At 38.4% G+C, this 20782-nt stretch overlaps 1 protein-coding gene across 7 annotated transcripts in view; it reads left to right on the top strand.

The window, feature by feature from the left end:
- The window catches only part of LOC105486414 (La ribonucleoprotein 1B), a 151921-nt gene that overhangs the window by 114407 nt on the left and 16732 nt on the right, over window positions 1-20782 (top strand). For 4 of the 7 annotated variants that reach the window (XM_071093046.1, XM_071093044.1, XM_071093045.1 and 1 more), the window contains exons 13-14: window positions 1095-1306; window positions 2071-2177. In XM_071093046.1, the coding sequence (XP_070949147.1) occupies window positions 1095-1306; window positions 2071-2177 (319 nt within the window). Of the gene's footprint in view, window positions 1-1094; window positions 1307-2070; window positions 2178-20782 lie in introns of those variants that run through there. The other 3 variants (XR_011620976.1, XM_071093048.1, XM_071093050.1) reach the window with 3 other exon arrangements.

The following is a 20782-nucleotide window of genomic DNA, read 5'->3' as shown; positions in this document are numbered from 1 at the left end:
AGATGGAAGAATAGTTAAGAGTTTAAACAAAACCCAGTCTTCACCAGGATGTTAAATTGTTGGAATTCTCACATGCTGCTGGTGAGAGTGTAAGTTGGTGAAATCATTATAGAAAGTGGTTTGGCGGTCAGTGGTCATTAAATCAGAAGATGCACATCTCTTTTTTTTTTTTTTTTTTTTTTTTTTGAGATGGTGTCCTGTCGCCCAGGCTGGAGTGCAGTGGCGCCATCTCGGCTCACTGCAAGCTCCGCCTCCCCGGGTTCACGCCATTCTCCTGCCTCAGACTCCCAAGTAGCTGGGACTACAGGCGCCCGCCACCATGCCCAGATAATTTTTTCGTATTTTTAGTAGAGACGGGGTTTCACCGTGTTAGCCAGGATGGTCTCGATTTCCTGACCTCGCGATCCCCCCGCCTCGGCCTCCCAAAGTGCTGGAATTACAGGCGTGAGCCACCGCGCCCGGCCAGATGCACATCTCTTTTGACTCAGTATTTCCACTCAGATATAAACCCTAGAGAAATGCTCATACGTATACAGAAACATGTTCAACAATGTTGATCACAGCATTGTTGATTAAACAAAAAACTTTGAAATAATATAAATGTCTCTCTGCAGGAGAATGGATAAATTGTGATATATTTGTACACCACATACTATTCAGCACTGAAAATGAACAAATTAGAGCTATGTAAATAAAACGAGAAAAGTTTACAAAGTGATATAGTATTATGTTACATATATAAAGTTAATTATGCAAAATAATATTACATATATGTAATAATAGATCAAAATTCCAAATTTAAGAGGCTAGTTATCTCTGAGAAAGGAAAGCAGGAGGGAAATGGGATTAGCGGAGGTTACACAGGAAGCTTCACCCTTTCTTTAAAAGAAAAAGTCATAAACAGATATAGAAAAATAAAAATTTTATAAAGTTAGATAATGGTCAAAAAAGTATTTGTTATTTTTGTTTTTATATATTTGAAATGTTTTCAGTGAAAAATCCTTTGAGCTTAGAGAATTCCAGAATTATCCTTATTCTCAAAGTAAAATATTTTCCTAGCATCTAAATAATTTTAAGAGTTTTTTATTTTGCAGATTTGACTGATGAATTAGCTCAGAAGCTATTTGATGTTTCAGAAATAACTTCGGCAGCAATGGTTTGTTCGTTGCCTACAGCAGTTCCAGAATCTCCTAGAATTCATCCTACAAGAACACCCAAAACACCTCGAACACCTAGGTTACAAGATCCTAACAAAACACCAAGATTTTATCCTGTTGTTAAAGAACCAAAAGCCATTGATGTAAAGGTATACAAAACAACCAGGAATATAAGGCTTGCATTTTGTATCCTTTAACATTATAGAATGAGACGTTGTAATTTCTATAACATCACATTAAAAAGTGTGTGTTATAACTTGTAATATTTCACTTAAAAATCGTACTTTACCATAGTGATAGTTTCTCAGGTTAAGAAATTTTTTGGTTGGGCATGGTGGTTCATGCCTGTAATCCAACACTTTGGGAGACCAAGGCAGGTGGATCGCTTGTGCCCAGGAGTTGGAGTCTAGCCTGGGCAATGCCGTGGGACCCCATCTCTAAAAAAATACAAAAATTAGCTGGGCATGGTGGCATGTGCCTGTAGTCCCAGCTACTTCGGAGGCTGAAGTGGGAGGATTGTTTGAGCCTGTAGGGGTCAGGGCTGCAGTGAGCCATGATCATGCCACTGCACTCCAGCCTTGGCAACAGAGTAAGACCCCATTTAAAAGTAAACAAACAAACAAAAACCTTTTTTACCATTGGATACTGTAATTAAAGACGAACAGAAAGTATAATGAAGAATCACACTAAGCTGCACTTCATTTTATCCTTGTGTCACAAACCTACCAAAGGACCTTATTAAGTTTTGTAACTTGTGTGTGAGATTTTTGAGTTTTGTGACTTCATATGATTTCACAATGTGTTATCTACAGTATGAAAATGTTTGAGTTCATTTATAGTCAGAGGGTTTTAATTTACTTGTGAAGTTCACACTATTGAAACTAATTGCAATGCTTGACTTTATTTTCTTTAGAGTCCAAGAAAGAGAAAAACAAGGCATAGCACAAATCCCCCTCTAGAGTGTCATGTTGGTTGGGTAATGGATTCCAGAGACCATGGGCCAAGAACATCCTCTGTCAGGTACTATATTTCTCAAACATTACTTTTTTGTTCTTGATTTGAAGTTTTTTGAAAACAGTTACTAATTAGATATTTCAAAATATTTAAAAATTAATATGTTAGCAAGTTACAGAACAATGAAAATGGTACAAAGAAGCCAAAGAAGAGATAAGTTTTACAAGTATGTTAAGGAAATAATCCAGTAAGACAGTTTTTTTTTCCCATTTAAATTATTTTTCACAAATGTGAACTCTTAGATTTATTTATGTAGGTCTATGAAAGTTATTATCTTTGGAAAAATCCCAGAGTCTTAGTGGCATTTAATAGGTTCTTAGTAGATATTTATTGAGGGCATTAATGTGCTAAACACACTACTCAAACTATATAAATACTATGGAAACAAAGCATTATTATTTTGCTTTTTTCCCCCATTTTTGGTAAATCATTTAGATTAGTTGATTTTTAGCAGAAATTTTTTTTTATAAGAAAGAAGAAAATTAATTTTAAAAAAAGAAGACTAGAGCAAATCTTTTAGAGTGCCAGTGATATGCAAAGCACTGTGGTGTTTTGTCCTTCAAAGGGGTTGCAGAGGTGATTTATTGCTCATTGCTTTGTGATTCTTTCTTTTAAATAAAAATAGAGACAGAATGTTGCCCTGTTGCCTAGGACAGTCTCAAACTTCTGGCCTCAAGCAATCCTCCTACCTCAACCTCTAAAGTTCCGGGATTTTTTTTATTTTTATTTTTTGAGACGAAGTCTCGCTCTGTCACCCAGGCTGGAGTGCAGTGGCACAATCTTGGCTCACTGCAAGCTCCGCCTCCTGGGTTCAAGCAATTCTCCTGCCTCAGCCTCCCGAGTAGCTGGGACTACAGGTGTGTGCCACCACGCCCAGCTAATTTTTTGTATTTTTAGTAGAGACGGGGTTATGTTAGCCAGGATGGTCTTGATCTCCTGACCTGGTGATCCACCCGCCTCAGGCTCCCAAAGTGCTGGGATTACAGGCGTGAGCCACCACGCCCAGCTAAAGTGCTGGGATTATAGGCATGAGCCACCTCACCCAGCCTGTGTTTCGTAAACACCATTTTGTGTTTATACTAGATATTTTCAGAATAATTAATGGATAGTTTTTCCACTTGAAAACTTTGGGAAAATATGTTTTTGACTGATTACTAGAAAAGGATTAGTTAGTTTCATGAAAAGAAATGCTAGGGAGTTTATCATGCTCTCAAAACCTTGAAATCTGTCTATTTAGTGATACACATTTGATTATTTTACATTGTTCTTACTAGATATATTGTCTCTAAACGATAAAAAGTGCGTATGTTCTTCTGCACACCTGTGGTATACTAATAGTTATTCTGGGGTTATAAGTGACTTTTCAGTTTTTTTCCCCAGAGTATTTCTTTTTATTGGAGCAGTATATTTAGAAATCAACAACAGTGAAAAATGTTTAATTTACCTAATGAAGGACATCTTGTCTTTGTTGCTTCCAAGTTTTGGGAATTATGAATAAAGCTGCTATAAACATCTATGTAAAGGTTTTAGTGTGGACATATCTTAAAATCCCTTGGATAAATACTAAGGAGCATGATTGCTGGATTGTATGATAAGAATATGTTTAGTTTTGTAAGAAGCTGCCAACCTGTTTTCCAAAGTGGCCCTATCATTTTGCATACTCACCAGTAATGTTTCTTTTTAACCTTGGTAATGTCTTGTTTTGAAGTCAGCCTTGTCTGATATTTGTATAATTATGCGAGCTTTCTTTAGATGAGTGTTTGCCAGTGTATCTTTTTCTACCTTTTTACTTTTAAGCAATCTCTTTGTTTTAAAGTGGGTTTCACATAGGCAGCATATATTTGGGTCTTTCTTTGCTTTTTATAACCCAGTCTGATAAGGTGTTAATCAGTATGTTTAGACTATCCACATTTAGTGTAGTTACCGATGTGGTTGGATTTAAATCTATCATTTCTTTGTCTCATCTATTCTTTTTTTTTTTTTGAGACTGAGTCTCTCTCTGTTGCCCAGTCTGGAGTGCAATGGCACGATCTTGGCTCACTTCAACCTCCAGCTCCCAGGTTCAGGTGATTCTCCTTCCTCAACCTCCTGAGTAGCTGGGATTACAGGTGCCTGCCACCACACCCAGCTAATTTTTGTATTTTTAGTAGAGATGGGGTTTCACCATGTTGGCCAGGCTGGTCTCGAACTTCTGACCTCAGGTGATCCACCTGTCTTGGCCTCCCAAAGTGCTGGGATTATAGGCATGAGCCACTGTACCCAGCTGCCTCATCTATTCTTCATTCTTTTTTTGCTTTTTTGCTTTCTTTTGGATTGAGTTTTTATAATGACCCTATTTTATCTCTACTATTGGCTGATTAGTTATATCTTTTTATTTTTTACTGATCCTCTAGGATTTACAGGTATACCTTGTTTTGCTGTGCTTCATAGATACTGTGTTTTTCACAAACTGAAGGTTTGTGGCAACCCTGTGTCGAGCAAGTTTATCAATGCCCTTTATCCAACAGATGTACTCACTTCATGTCTTCATGTCTCTGTGTCACCTTTTGGTAATTCTTGCAATATTTCAAACTTTATTATTATTATTATCTTTTTTTTTTTTTTTTTTTGAGACAGATTCTTGCTCTGTCACTCAGGCTGGAGTGCAGTGGTGTGATCTTGGCTCACTGTAAGCTCTGCCTTCAGGGTTCATGTCATTCTCCTGCCTCATCCTCCTGAGTAGCTGGGACTACAGGTGCCTGCCACCATGCCCAGCTAATTTTTTTTTTTTTTTTGTATTTTTTTAGTAGAGATGGGGTTTCACCATGTTAGCCAGGATGGTCTCAATCTCCTGATCTTGTGATCCGCCCGCCTTGGCCTCCCAAAGTGTTAGGATTACAGGTGTGAGCCACTACGCATGGCCTTTTTTTTTTTTTTTTTTTTGAGACAGAGTTTCACTGTGTTGCACAGGCTGGAATTCTGTGGCACAATCATGACTCACTGTAGCCATAACCTCCCAGACTCAAGTGATCCTCCCATTTCAGCCTCCTGAGTAGCTGGAGATATAGTTGCATGCCACCATGTCCAGCTAATTTTTTTATTTTTTATAGAGATGGGGTCTCACTCTGCTGTCTGGGCTGGTCTTGAACTCCTAGACTCAAGCAATTCTCCTACCTCGCCCTTCCAAAGTGCTGGGATTACAGGCATGAGCCACCATGCCTAGCTACAATTTTGTATTTTATGGTAATCTGTGGTTAGTGATCTTTGATGTTAACTATTGTAATTGTTTTGGCACACCATGAATCCCGCCAAGATAAGATGGTGAACTTAGTCAATAAATGTTGTATGTTTTCTGGCTGCTCCACTGACTGGCCATTTCTCCATCTCTCCCCCTCTTCTTGGGCGTCCCTGTACCCTGAGAGACAACAATGTTGAAATTAGACCAACTAATAACCCTACAGCGGCCTCTAAGTGTTCAAGTGAAATTAAGAGTCAAAATTCTTCAAAATTAGAAATACCATCATTAATGAGGAAGGCATGTTGAAAGCCCCAAGATAGGCTGAAAGCTAGATGTCTTGTGTCAAACAGCCAAAATATGAAGGCAAAATTTTGGAGGGAAATTAAAAGTGCTACTCCAGTGAAATACACAAATGATAAGAAAGTGAAACAGTTTTATTGATGATAGCGAGAGAGTTTGAGTGGTCTGAGTAAAAGATCAGACCACCCCCAATATTCCCTTAAGCCAAAGAATAATCCAGAGCAAAGCCCTGACTCTCTTCAATTCTATGAAGAGGCGAGGGAGGTGCAGAAGAAAAGTTGGAAGCTAGCAGAAGTTGGTTAATGAGGTTTAAGAAGCTGTCTCCATAATATAAAAGTGCAAGGTGAAGGAGCAAGTGCTGATGAGGAAGGTGCAGCGAGTTTTAAGGAAGATTTAGCTAAGATAATCAATAAAAGTGGCTACATTTCTGCCGGTCTAGATCTGAAAAAAAAAAGTGTGGCTACCTTAAACAGTAGATTTTCAATGTAGACAAAACAGCCTTCTATTGGGAGAATAAGCCATCTAGGACTTTCATAGTTAGGAAGGAGCAGTCAGTGTTTGGCTTCAGAGCTTCAAGAGACAGGGCTGACTCTCTTGTTAGGGGCTAATGCAGGTGGTGACTTCAAGTTGAAGGCAATGCCAGGGCTTTTTTGAATTATGCTAAATCTACTCATCTGCTTATGCGCTATAAATAGAAAAACAAAGTCTACATGGCAGCACATCTACTTACAGTGTGGTTTACTAAATATTTTAAGCCCACTGTTAAGACCTACTATTCAGAAAAAAAGATTCCTTTCAAAATATTACTGCTCATTGACAGTGTACCTCATCACCCAAGAACTCTGATGAATATACACAAGGAGATTAATGTTTTTTTCATACCTGCTAACACATTTATTCTGCAGTTCATGGATCCCAAGGAGTCATTTTAACTTTCTAGTCTTATTATTTAGAATATTCATATATAGTCTATTCATAAGGCTATAGCTGCTGCAGCTAGTCTTTCCTCTGATGGACCTGAGCAAAGTAAATTGAAAACATTCTGGAGAGTATTCACCATTCTACATGCCATTAAGAACATTGGTGATTCATAGGAGGAGGTCAAAATATCAACATTAACAGGATTTTGGAAGAAGTTGATTCCTACCCTCATGGATGACTTTGAGAGACTCGGACTTCAGTGGAGGATTTAACTACAGATGTGGTGGAAATAACAAGAGAAGTAGAATTAGAAGTGGAGCCTGAAGATGTGACTGAATTGATGCAATCTCATGATAAAACTTGAAGGGATGAGGAATTGCTTCTTATGGATGAGCACAGAGAGTGGTTTCTTGAGATGGAATCTACTGGTGAAGATTCTTTAAACATTGTTGAAATGACAACAACAGATTTAGAATATTATATAAAGCAGTGGCAGGGTTTGAGAGCACTGACTCCAATTTTGAAAGAAGTTCTACGGTGGGTAAAATGCTATTAGGACAGCATCCGTACTACAGAGAAATCTTTTGGGAACAGAAGAGTCAATCAATGTAGCAAACTTCATTGTTGTCTTATTTTAAGAAATTGCCACAGCCACTCCAACCATCAGCAACCACCACTCTGATCAGTCAGCAGCCATCAGCATCGAGGCAAAACCCTCCACCAGCAAAAAGAGTATGACTTGCCGAAGGCTCATATGACCATTAGCATTTTTAGCAATACAGTTTTTTAAAAATTGATACATAATAGTTGTACATATTTTGGGGGTGCATGTGATATTTTGTTACTTGCATACAATGTGTAATGATCAAATCAGGGTAATGGGGATATCAATCACCTAAAACATTTTTCTTTATTCTGTTCTATTTTTTTCCTTTTCTTTTAAAGATCTTTTTGCGTACCAATCTTCTAGCTATTTTGTACTCTACAATATGTTGTTGTTAAGTATGGTTACTCTACTGTACTATAAAACACTATATCTTATTTCTGGTACTAACTGTATTTTCGTACCTGTTAACCAACTGCTTTTCACCCCTCTTCGCCCTACCCATTCTAGTCCCTAGTAAGCACTAATCAACTCTCTATCTCTATGAGAGCTACTTTTTTATCTTCCACAATTAGTGAGAACATGTGGTACTTATCTTTCTGTGCCTGGCTTATTTCATATAACATAATGACCTCCAGTTCTATCCATGTTGCTGCAAATGACAGAATGCTTTTTTATGGCTGAATAGTATTCCATTGTATATGTGTGTATGTTTATGTATGTGCATATGTGTATGTGCATATATTTACACATATATACACATACATATACATACATATATATAAATACCCATATATATAATTTTCTTCATTAATCCATTGATAGACACTTAGGTTTATTACATATCTTGGCTGTAGTGAATAGTGCTGCAATAAACATGGAAGTGCAGCTGTCTTTTTGATATACTGATTTCCTCTATTTTGAATATATACCCAGCAGTGAGATTGCTGGATCATATGGTAGTTCTGTTGTTAGTTTTCTTTGAGGAACTTCTATTCTTTTTTCTGTAGTGCCTGTACTAATTTACATTCCCACCAATGGTGTTTCGAAGCATTCTCCTTTCTCTGCATCCTTGCAACATCCATTAATTTTTGTTTTCTTGATAAAAGCCATTTTAACTGGGGTGAGATGCTTTATCATTGTAGTTTTGATTTTCATCTTCTTGATAATTAACAATGTTGAGCATTTTAAAATATACCTGTTGTCCAGTTGATGTCTTCTTTGGAGAAATGTATATTAGATCTTTTGTCAGTTTTAAAATGGGATTATTTGTGTTTTGTTTGTTTGTTTTGCTACTGAGTTGTTTGAGTTCCTTGTATATTCTAGTTATTAGTCCTTTCTTTTTTGGATGGATAGTTTGCAAATATTTTCTCCCATTCTGTAGGTTGTCTCTTCACTTTGTTGATTCCTTCATTTGCTATGCAGAAACTGTTTTGCTTGATATAATCTCATTAGTCTATTGTTGCTTTTGTTGCTTGTGCTTTTAGCGTCTTACACAAAACATCTTTGCCTAGACCAACGGCCTGGAATGTTTTCCCAACATTTTCTTCTAGTAATTTCATAGATTTGGGTCCTAGTTTAAGTCTTTAGTCCATTTTGATTGGCTTTTTGTATATGGTAGAGATAGAGGTCTAGCTTCATAGTTTTGCATATGTTTATCTAGTTTTCTTAGCACCATTTATTGAAGTGACTGTCCTTTCCTCAATGTATGTTCTTGGTACCTTTGCCAAAAATGAATTGACTGATAATGTGTAGATTTTTTTCTAAATTTTCTTTTCTGTTCCATTGGTCTGTGTGTCTGCTTTTACACCAGTATCTTGCTACCTTTGTTACTACGGCTTTGTATTATATTTTGAAGTTGGATAGTGTGATGCCTCCAGCTTTATTCTTTTTGCCCAGAATTACTTTGATTTTTCAGGGCCTTTTATGGTTCTATATAAATTTTCGGATTGTTTTTTCTATTTCTGTGAAGAATGTTTTAGGTATTTTGATAGGGATGGAATTAAATCTGTAGAAGTTACTGAGTAGTATTGACATTTTAACAATGTTGATTTTTCCAATCAATGAGCATGCGATATCATTCCCTTTTTTTGTGTGATCTCTTAAATTTCTTTCATCTGTGTTTTTTAGTTTTCTTTGTAGAGATCTTTCACTTTGGTTACACTTATACCTACTTTATATATTTTTGTAGCTGTCTTGATTTCTTTTTCAGTTTGTTTGCTGTTGGCATATATAAATGCTACTGATTTTTGTATATTCATTTTGTATTGTGCAACTTTACTGAATTGATCCAAATTTTTGGTAGAGTCTTTAGAGTTTTCTAAATATAATATCGTAACATCTGCAGGCAAGGATAATTTGACTTCTTCCTTTCTAATGTGGATGCTCTTTCTCTTGCCTAATTGCTCTTGCTAGGACTTACAGTACTATGTTCAATTAAAGTGGTAAAGTGGACAACCTTGCCTTATTCCAGATCTTAGAGGAAAGGCCAAGTGCTCATGTCTAAGACAATGAGAAAAAGACCTTGAAGGCATTTTAGAGCTCTCCTGCCACAGGACCAGAGGCCTAAGAGGACAGAATGGGGCCCTGCGCAACCTCGGGAAACTGCTCCCTGCATTCCATCTGTCTAGCTGTAGCATGGCTAAAAGGGGTCTAGGTACAGCTTGGGGCTGCTGCTTCAGAGGCTGCAAACCATAAACTTTGGCAGCTTCCATGTGGTGTTAAGCCTGCAGGTGGTGCACAGAATGCAAGGGTTGAGGCTTGGGAGCCTCTGCCTATATTTCAGAGGATGTATGGAAAATCCTGGATGTCTAGACTAAAGCCTGCTCTAGGGGCAGAGCCCTCATGGAGATCCTCTACAAGGACAGTGCAGAGAGGAAATGTGGGGTTGGATCCTTCATACAGACTCCCCACTGGGGCACTGCCTAGTGACGCTTTGAGAAGAGGGCCACCGTCCTCCGGACCCCAGAATAGTAGATCCACTGGCAGCCTGCACCCTCAGCCTCAGAAAGCCACAGGCACTCAATGCCAGCCCTTAAGAGCAGCCATGTGGGCTAAACCCTGGAAAGCCATAGGCATGGAGCTGCCCAAGGCTTTGTGAGCCTACCCCTTGCACCAGCATATCCTGGATATGACATATGGAGTCAAAGGAGATTATTTTGGAACTTTAAGATTTAGTGACTGCCCTTCTGGGCTTTGGACTTGCATGCAGCCTGTAGCCCCTTTCTTTTGGGCTATTTCTTCCTTTTGTGTATTTACCCAAGGCCTATACCTCCATTGTATCTTGGAAGTAACTACCTTGTTTTTGATTTTACAGACTCATAGGTGGAAGGGACTAGCCTTGTCTCAAATGAGACTTTGGACTTTTGAGTTAATGCTAGAATGAGTTAAGACTTTGGGGGATTGTTGGGAAGGCATAACTAGATTTTGCAATGTGAGAAGGACATGAGATTTGGCAGGGGGCAGGGTGGAATTATATGGTTTGGATCTGTTTCCCCACCGAAATCTCGTGTTCAGTTGTAATCCCCAGTATTGGAGGTGGGGCCTGGTGGGAGGTGATTGGATCATTGGGGCAGTTTTTCATGGTTTAACACCATCTGCCTTGGAGTTGTCATTATGATAGTGAGTTGTGAGATCTGGTTGTTTAAAAGTGTGTGGCACCTCCGCTGTCTCTCTTCCTCCTGCTCCAGCTATGTGAAATGCTGCTCCCCCGCCTTCCACCATGATTGTAAGTTTTCCTAAGGCCTCCCTAGAAGCTGAGCCAGCATCATGCTGTACTGCCTACAGAACCATGAGCCAATTAAACCTCTTTCTTCTATAATTTACCCAGTCTAGGATATTTCTTTTTTCTTTTCTTCTTCCTTTTTTTTTTTTTTTTTTTTTTTTTTTTTTTTTTTTTTTTTGAGGCAGAGTTTCGTTCTTGTTGCCCAGGCTCAAGTGCAGTGGCACAATCTCAGCTCACTGCAACTTCCGCCTCCTGGGTTCAAGCAATTCTCCTGCCTCAGCCTCCTGAGTAGCTGGGATTACAGGCATGCACCACCACGCCCGGGTAATTTTTGTATTTTTAGTAGAGACGAGGTTTCTTCATGTTGGTCAGGCTGGTCTCGAACTCCTGCCCTCAGGTGATCTGCCCACCTTGGTCTCCCAAAGTGCTGGGATTACAGGTGTGAGCCACCACGCCCGGCCGGGTATTTCTTTATAGTAATGTGAGAACAGCCTAATACATCTAGCTGAAGGTTTGTTGATTTTGTTTATCTTTTCAAAAAACCAACTTTTCATTTCATTGATTTTTTTGTACTTGTTTTAGTCTCCATTTTATTTATTTCTGCTTTGATCTTTATTATTTCTTTCTACTAATTTAGGGTTTGATTTGTTCTTTTCTAGTTCTTTTAAGTACATCGTTAGGTTGCTTATTTGAAACCTACTTTTTTGATGTAGGCATTTATTGCTATAAGCTTCTCTCTTAGTACTGCTATGCTCAATCTCATAGTATTTGGAAAGTTATGTTTCCATTTTCATTTGTTTGAAGACATTTTGAAGTTTTCTTCTTAATTTCTATATTAATCTATTGATCATTCAGGAGCATGTTGTTTAATTTCCACATTTGTGTAGTTTCCAAAATTCTTCATGTTATTGATTTCTATTTTTATTCTGTTGTAGTCAGAGAAGATACTTGATATGATTTTGACTTTTTTTAATTTGTTGAGACATGTTTTATAGCCTAACATATGTTTTATCCTGGAGAATGTTCCATGTGCTAATGAGAAGAATGTGTATTCTGCAGTAGAAGGTGAAATGTTCTGTAAATGTCATTAGGTCCAGTTGGTCTAGGTGTAGTTTAACTTCATTGTATCTTTGTTGATTTTCTGTCTGGATGTTCTGTCCATTATTGAGAGATGAATGTTGAAGCCCCCTGTTATTATTTGTATTATAGTCTATCTCTCCTCTAGATGTATTAATGTTTACTTAATATATCTGTGTGCTCCAGAATTGTGTGCATATATTTATAACTGTTACAGCCTCTTGCTGAATTCACCTCTTTCTTTATCATCATACGGTGACCTTCTTTGTCCTTTTTTTACAGACTTTGACTTGGTCTATTTTGTTTGATGTAAGTATGGCTACTTTTTTTTTTTTTTGCTTCCATTTGTGTGGACTATCTTTTTCCATTGTTCACTATCAGACTATGTGTGTCTTTATAGGCGATGTGAGTTTCTTATAGGTAATATATAGTTGGATCTTGTTTCTAAAAGTTTTAAAAGTTTTAAAAAATTCACGCAGCCTTGCTTATATCTTTTGATTGAAGAATTTAGTTCATTTACATTCAGTGTTATTATTGATCGATAAGGACTTACAATGCAGTATTTCATTACTTGGTTTCTGGTTGTTTTGTAACTCCTCCCTTACTTCCTTCTTACTGCCTTTGTGATTAAGTGGTTTTTCTCTGGGAGTGTGTTTTAATTCATTGCTTTTTATTTTTAGCGTATCTATTATAAGTCTTTGCTTTGTGGTTACCATGAGGCTTACCAAAGCTGTAGCTATAAGTTATTTTAAACATATGACAACTTAACTTTGATCACAAAGAAAAGGAAAGAATCAAGGGAAAAACTAAAAAATTCTACACTTTAATTCCATCCTCCCACATTTTGACATTTTGTTGTCTTAATTTACATCTATTTATCTTAATAGGTTGCTGTTAATATTTTCAGTAGATTTGTCTTTTAGTCTTCATACTAGAGATATGAATGGATTAGATGCAACAATTACTGCATTAGAGCATTCTGAACTTGTCTACTTTTACCAGTGAGTTTTATACCTTCAAACATTTTTGGTTGTGGACATCAAACTTTGTTTTCTTTCAAATCAAAGAAACTCCCTTTAGCATTTCTTGAAAGATGGGTCTAGTATTGATGAATTCCCTCAGCTTTTGTCTAGGAAAGACTTTATATCTCCTTCCCGTTTGAAGGGAAACTTTGCTGGGTACAGCATAGTTGGTTGGCAGGTTTTTTTGTTTCCTTTTATCCTGTAGCACTTTGAATGTGTCATTTGACTCCCTCACGGCCTGTTAGGTTTCTGCTGGAAAGTCTCTTGCCAAAAAATCAGAGCTCTTTTATATGTTCTTTTATTTTTTTTTTCTCTTGCTGTTTTAGGATCTTCTCTTTGTCCTTGACATTTTCAGGTTTGATTATTATTTGCCTTGGGATCCTCTTATTTGGATTGAATATTGATATGGTTTGGCTCTGTGTTCCCACCCAAGTCTCACCTCGAATTGTAATTCCCATAATCCCCATGTGTCAAGCGAGGGACCTGATAGGAGGTGATTGGATCATGGGGGCAATTATCCCATACTGTTCTTGTGATAGTGAGTGAGTTCTCACAAGATCTGATGGTTTTATAGGTGTTTGACGGTTCCTCCTTCACACATACTCTTTCTTATCTGCCGCAATGTAAGACGTGCCTGCTTCCCCTCCCACCATGATTGTAAGTTTCCTGAAGCCTCCCCAGCCATGTGGAACTGTGAGTCAATTAAACCACTGTCCCTCATAAATTACCCAGCTTCAGGTATTCTTTATCGCAGAGTGAAAATGGACTAATACAAATATATTTGGTGTTTTCTGACCTTCTGTACCTAGATATTTATATCTTTCTTTAGATTTGGAATATTTTCTGTTATTTCTTTGAATAAGCTTACTACTCCTTGTTCTTAACTCCTCATTGAATGCCAGTGGCTCTTACATTTGTTCTTTTGAGATTATTCTTTATATCTTGCAGGTATTCTTCATTCCTTTTTTTTTCTCCTCTGACTGTATTTTCCAATAGCCTGTATTTGAGCTCACTGATTGTTTCTTGCAATGTGAGAGCCTGTAATCCATTTTTCAGAAAACCTATTTCTGAGTTCCAGGATTTTTTTTTTTTTTAATTTCAATCTCTTTGTGTTACATTTCTCTGACAAATTTCTGAATTGCTTCTCTGTGTTATCTTGGATTTTGCTGAGTGTCTGTAGAACTCTTATTTTGTTCTTGATCTGAGACCTCACACATTGCTTTTGCTTAGGTTGGTCCCTGACTCTTTGTGCATTTGGGGAGGTCATAGTTCCGTGTTTGCTGTTGTTTCTTGTGGATGTACATCTATGGCTTTGCTTTAAAGGACTTATTATTTATTCCAGTCTTTGCTGTCTTTCTTGTTTTGGTCTTTCTAAGGTATATTTGCTTAGAGATTCTTTGCAGTTGCCTGAATTCCCTTAATACTGTTGTAGATCACTGCCTCTTTTTGGGCACTAGATGGCGCCTTAAGCCCAAATTTGCCTTGGCTCTCACAAACATTGGGGCACTGCCTGTCAGATGGTGGGGGTGGCAAAGGGGATTACCCCAACTGTGTGGTAAGGCTGGCAAAGGGTTTGTACCCAGAAAACTCATGGATCATACCTCATACAGTGTGGTCCTGCTGAACAGCCACTCCGATATGGCATCTCTGTTGGCTGAAATAAAGGGGAGAATTTCAGGGCTAGGGTTTCTGTTCCTGTTTCCCCTCTTTTTCTACAGCTGCCTTCATGGTTTTTTTCTCCCTGCTGGCCCTCATGATATTATACTTCTCATGGGTTGAGGCAGGAACAGTTTTCCTGCAAGGGAGCCCAAGATGGTGGGAAAGCTGGCTGTCCTCCACGATCTAACTTTTTCCAATGAAGAAGCTGAGTCTGGGAGGAATTTTTCATGCATAGGGCCTGGCAGATTGCAGAAGGGGCATCATGCATAGAGAAGGCTATTTCTCTTACTGTTTGCTTGGAGTTTTTCAGTTCTCTGTGGCTCACGGATATAGTATCAGCTTCAGATTTGAGTTCTGGGATATTGCTGATGATAAGCTTTGTGCTAGATATTTGTTTTTGGCTTTCTGTGGGAGAGTGAAGCCAGATTGCTTCTACTCTGCCATTTTGGTGACATAATTGTCTCAATAAAGTATTTTAAAATTAAGGTATGTACTTTTTTTTAGTCATAATGCTATTGCACACTTGGTAGAGTACAGTATAATGTAAATATAACTTTTATATTTACTGGGAAACCAAAATATTCATGTGACTTGCTTTTTTGCAACATTTGCTATATTGTGGTGGTCTAGAATTGAACCAGCAATATCTCTGAGACATGCCTATATAATTCAGCTGTTCCTTGAATCATGATGTGGTTACATCCTGATAAACCCTTCATAGCTTGAAAATATCATAAGTTGAAAATACACTTAATACACCTAACTACCAAACATCATGGCTCAGCCCAGCTTACCTTAAATGTACCCAGAACACTTATACTAACCTATAGTTGGGCAAAATCTAACACAAAGCCTATTTTATAATAAAATGTTGAATCTCTTGTGTAATTTATTGAATACTGAAACCAAAGAACAGAATGATTGTATGTTACTTGAACTATGGTTTCTACTGAATGCATATTGCTTTTGTACCATCATAAACCTGAAAAACCGTAAGTGAAACCATCTTTTAAGTTGAGGACCAGCTTTATACATTTTAACTTACCACAGTCTACTTTCAAATAATCTTATCCCACTTCATGTATAGTATAAGAACCTTACGACATTTAACTTTCATTATTTCTCCCCATTTCTTTTTTTTTTTTTTTTTTTTAAATTAGAGACAGAGACTCGATCTTTCACCCAGGATGGAGTGCAGTGGCAAAATCTCAGGTTACTGCAGTCTCAAACTTCTGAACTTAAGCAGTCCTCCCACCTTAGCCTCAAGTATCTGGGACCATGAGTGTGCACCACAATAGCTGGCTAATTAAAAAAAAAAATTTGTTGCGACAAGATCTTGCTATATAATTCAGGCTGGTCTCGAACTCCTGGGCTCAAGCAATTCTCCTGCCTTAGCCTCCCAAAGTATTGGGATTACAATTATGAGTCACCACACCCAATCCCCCATTCTTTGTGCTATACTTTGTTATTATTTTTCTTTAGACAGTTATGTGCACATGTATGTACACATAAATATATGTGCACATGTATGTACACATAAATATATGTGCACATGTATGTACACATAAATATATGTGCACATGTATGTACACATAAATATATGTGCACATGTGCATACACACATATAGTTTGAGTAGATGGTTTAGCACATTAAATCCTTCATGTATATCTATTAAAAAGTTTCTAAATGCCATTGAGAATCTGGGAGATTTCTTTAGTAGGTTTGTAATAGATATTTATTTGCCCATTATTAATATACCCACACACAAACACATACACACATGTATCAGGTATTTATCCTGCTGCGGTTCTCTGATGGTTTCAGATTTATGGCTTTTTTAATTGTTAGAATAATTTTTGACATCATAAATTTTTTTGCCCTGTTTTCTTTGTTTTTTCTTCTTCTAGGTTTCAAATTACATGTATGTTAGACCATTTGATAATACCCATAGCTGGTGGATGCTCTGATGTGTTTTTTCTCCTACTCCCTTTATTTATTTTTATTTTTATTTTATTTTTTTTGTTGCCCAGGCTGGAGTGCAATGGAGCGATCTTGGCTTACTGCAACCCCTGCCTCCCGGGTTCAAACGATTCTCCTGCCTCAGCCTCCCGAGTAGCTGGGATTACAGGCACATGCCACCACGCCCAGCTATTTTTTTTGTATTTTTAGTAGAGACAGGGTTTCACCATGTTGGCCAAGTTAGTCTCGAATTCCTGACCTTAAGAGATCTGCCTGCCTCAGCCTCCCAAAGTGCTGGGATTACAGGCGTGAGCCACTGTGCTTGGCCTCCTACTCCTTTTAAATTGTGTTTCACTTTGTATAATTTTGATTGACTTATATTCAGGTTTCCTGATTCTTTCCTTAGCTGTGTCTAGTGTGCTAATAAGTCCATCAAAGAAGTATTCATTTCTGATATTGTGTTTTGTATATTTTGCATTACTATTTGACTATTTATTTATTTGTTTATTTATTGAGATGGAGTTTCGCTCATGTTGCCCAGGCTGGAGTGCAACTCAGCTCACTGCAACCTCCACCTCCTGGGTTCAAGCGATTCTTCTGCCTCAGCCTCCTGAGTAGCTGGGATTACAGGTGCCTGCCACCATACCCGGCTAATTTTTGTATTTTGTTAGAGACAGGGTTTCACCATGTTGGCCAGGCTAGCCTTGAACTCCTGACCTCAGGTGATTCCCCAGCCTTGGCCTCCGAAAATGCTGCGATTACAAGGGTGAGTCACCGTGCCCGGCTCCATTTGAATGTTTAAAAATAGTTTTCTTGGCCAGTCACGGGGGCTTATGCCTGTAATCCCAGCACTTTGGGAGGCCGAGGCAGGCAGATCACGAGGTCAGCAGATCAAGAGCATCCTGGCTAACACGGTGAAACCCCATCTCTACTAAAAATACAAAAAATTAGCCGGGCGTGGTGGCGGGCGCCTCCCAGCTACTTGGGAGGGTGAGGCAGGAGAAGGGCGTGAACCCGGGAGGCGGAGGTTGCAGTGAGCCAAGATGGCGCCACTGCACTCCAGCCGGGCGACAGACCAAGACTCTGTCTCAAAAAACAACAAAAAAAGAGTTTTCTTGGCCGGATGTGGTGGCACTCACCTGTAATCCCAACTACTCAGGAGGCAGAGGCAGGAGAATCGCTTGAACCCAGGAGGCAGAAATTGCAGTGAGCTGGGATGGGGCCACTGCACTCCAACCTGGGCAACAGAGCGAGACTCCATCTCAAAAAAAAAAAAAAGTTTTCTTTTTTTCCTGCTGAAATTCTCCATCTCTTCATGAATGTTCATCTTTTACATTAGATCCTTCAACATATTAATCATGGTTGTTTTAAAGTTCATTTGTGATTATGCTAAAGCTGAGTTATCTGTAAGTCTGGTTCTATTTATTACATTATCTTCTGAATTTTATTTTTTCTTTCTGTGTGTCTTATACGTTTTGATTGAATTCTTGATTATTACTTCTAGACTTTTTTTTTTTTGTTTAAATCTTATCAAATCCCAGTCTGAATAAATCCAACTTTCTTTCTATTATATTTGCTCCTAGTCTACTGAATGTTGCTAAAGTAAGTCCTAGGCTTATTGATAGTAATATAGATTCATGTGCTGTAATTATAGTTAGAACTTTGATGTTATCTGCATTTCTTTTACTAATCTAAGTATTCGATACTAATTTTATCTTCGTTCTTTCCTTCTGATTCAGCAATTCTTTCTCTCTGCTTTCCTTTCTCATTGTTCCATCTTTTGAAAACTGTTTTCAAATTTCTATTTGTTAGTCCTCATTTTGATCTACCTCTTTGCTTCCTTCTGGCTCCCTGTGGTAAGTATGCCAGTAAGGTATATTTATTCATTGTGGAGAATTTATTTAATGATAGCTACCACTTTTATATGCTTTCAATAAATGGTTCCAGGCACTGTGCTCAACGTTTTACATGGATTATTTGTTTCTCTATGTTTTCTTTAGACAATAAGTTCTTTAATGTAAAGAACTTCTCAGTACCTGACATACTTTGCAGTCAATAAATAACTACATGAATGAAACTACGGATTCCATATAGAGACAGGGAAGTTTATAGCTGTAAATGCCTACATTTAAAAAAGAAAAAAGATCAGAAATCGGCCACCTAGCTTTATACTTTAAGGAACTAGAAAAAGAAGAGCAAACTAAACCCACAATAATAGAGAAAATCAAGGAAACTAAAAGTTGATTCTTTGAAAAGATCAACAAAACTGATGAAACTTTAGACTGATAAAGAAAAAGAGAAGATGCAAATAACTAAAATCAGGAAAAAAACAAAACAAAACAAAACTGGGGACATTACTACTGGTTGACCTTACAGAGATAAAAAGGATAAGAGAATACTGTGGGCTGGGCATGGTGGCTCACGCCTGTAATCCCAGCACTTTGGGAGGCTGAGGCAGGCAGATTGCCTGAGGTCAGAAGTTCGACACCAGCTTGGCCAACATGGTGAAACCCTGTCTCTACTAAAAATACAAAAAAAACTAGCCGGGCGTGGGGGCTCATGCCTGTAATCCCAGCTCCTTGGGGGAAGTGGGGATGGAGGTGGGGAGGGTGGTGGTGTGCTGAAGCAGGAGAATTGCTTGAACCCAGGAGGTGGAGGTTGCAGTGAGCTGAGATCTTGCCACTGTACTCTAGCCTGGGCCACAGAGCGAGACTCCGTCTCAAAAAAAAAAACCAAAAAACAAAAAAACAATTCTATGTCAACAAATTAGATAATCCAGAAGAAATTTGCAAATTCCTTAAAACCTACTTAAACTGATTCAAGAAGAAATAGAAAATCTCAACCTACCTATAACAAGCAAATAGATTGAATTAGTAACCAAAATCTTGCCAACACAGAAAAGTGCTAAATCAAATGGTTTCACCAGTGAGTTCTACCACATATTTAAAGAATTAGGCCAGGCGCAGTGGCTCACGCCTGTAATCCTAGCACTTTGTGAGGCTGAGGCAGGTGGATCACAAGGTCAGGAGTTCGAGACCAGCTTGGCCAATATGGTGAAACACCTTCTCTACTAAAAACACAAAAATGAGCTGGGCATGGTGATGGGTGCCTGTTGTCCCAGCTGCTCAGGAGGCTGAGGCAGGAAAATCACTTGAGCCCGGGAAGCGGAGGTTACAGTGAGCCAAGATCGTGCCACTACACTTCAGCCTGGGCAACACAGTGAGAGTCTGTCAAAAAATAAAAAAATGAAAAAGAAAAACAAAACAAAAAATTAACACCCAGACTGGGCAACATGGTGAGACCAGGTCTCTACTAAAAATCCAAAAAATTAGCCAGGCATGGTGGTACGTGCCTGTAGTCTTAGCTATTTGGGAGGCTGAGGTGGGTGGATTGCTTGGGCCCAGGAAACTGAAGCTGTAGTGAGCCATGACCATACCACTGCACTCCAGCCTGGGTGACAGAGCAAGACCCTGTCTCAAAAAAATAAAAAAGAAAAACGAATTAACACCAATCCTTCTCAAATTCTTCCAAAAAAATTGAAGATGAAGGAATTTCTTTTTTTTTTTTTTTTGGAGATGGAGTCTCACTCTGTCTCCCAGGCTGGAGTGCAGTGGCACAATCTCGGCTTACTGCAACCTCTGCGTCCTGAATTCAAGCAGTTCTCATGCTTCAGCCTCCTGGGTAGCTGGGACTACAGGCACCTGCCACCATGCCCGGCTACTTGTATTTTCAGTAGAGATGGAGTTTCCCCATGTTGACCAGGCTGATCTTGAACTCCCGACCTCATATCCACCCACCTCGCACTCCCAAAGTGGTGGGATTATAGGCGTGAGCAAAGGAACATTTTCTTATTCATTCTACAAAGCCAGCATTACCCTGATGCTGCAACCGGATAAAGATATCACAAGAAAATTACAGGTCAAAATCCCTTTTTAATATAGACGTGAAAGTCCTCAAGAATATATTAGCAAACCGAATCCAACAGCATAGTAAAAGGATTATTTACCATGGCCAGGTAGGATTTTCTTAGTAATGCAAGAGTGATTTGGCATAAAATCAATAAATGTAATACATGATATTAATAGAACTAAAGAAAAAAAAATGTATGATCATCTCAATTGACACAG

Source organism: Macaca nemestrina, chromosome 3 (genome assembly GCF_043159975.1).
Source record: "Macaca nemestrina isolate mMacNem1 chromosome 3, mMacNem.hap1, whole genome shotgun sequence".
NCBI lineage: Eukaryota > Metazoa > Chordata > Mammalia > Primates > Cercopithecidae > Macaca > Macaca nemestrina.
Note: the sequence above shows the minus strand (reverse complement) of the source record. Positions and strands in the feature narration are given on the sequence as shown.